The sequence below is a fragment of the Penaeus monodon genome, chromosome 21 (genome assembly GCF_015228065.2).
Source record: "Penaeus monodon isolate SGIC_2016 chromosome 21, NSTDA_Pmon_1, whole genome shotgun sequence".
Lineage (NCBI taxonomy): Eukaryota > Metazoa > Arthropoda > Malacostraca > Decapoda > Penaeidae > Penaeus > Penaeus monodon.
This window is the reverse complement of record NC_051406.1, coordinates 12,648,957-12,649,166: the sequence shown is the minus strand read 5'-3', so window position 1 is coordinate 12,649,166 and position 210 is coordinate 12,648,957. Positions and strand designations below refer to the sequence as shown.

The window sequence follows — 210 nt, the reverse complement described above, 5'->3', positions numbered from 1 at the left end:
CTGCTTTTCACTTTGTCTAGCTTCATATTCTTCCAGTTTAATCTTTGCTGTTTTGCCTTTGTCCTCGAATCTTTTCAACCCTTCAGGATTGTCTAACAGCCTGGCTATGGTACCCAAACCAGGCCCATACGGATTGAACAACACATTCTTCAACCCTAAAGCTTCTCGGAGTCTTGATTCCTCGTCCCTAATTTGCTCAATACTAGACAC

The 210-nt window shown here is 42.9% G+C and overlaps 1 protein-coding gene across 1 annotated transcript in view; it reads right to left on the bottom strand.

Moving 5' to 3' along the window:
* Positions 1-210, bottom strand: part of LOC119586239 (serine/arginine repetitive matrix protein 2-like) — a gene marked incomplete in the record, with an annotated part of 17,646 nt that overhangs the window by 13,081 nt on the left and 4,355 nt on the right. The window contains 1 exon segment of the mRNA XM_037934941.1: positions 1-210. Within this exon segment, the coding sequence (XP_037790869.1) occupies positions 1-210 (210 nt within the window).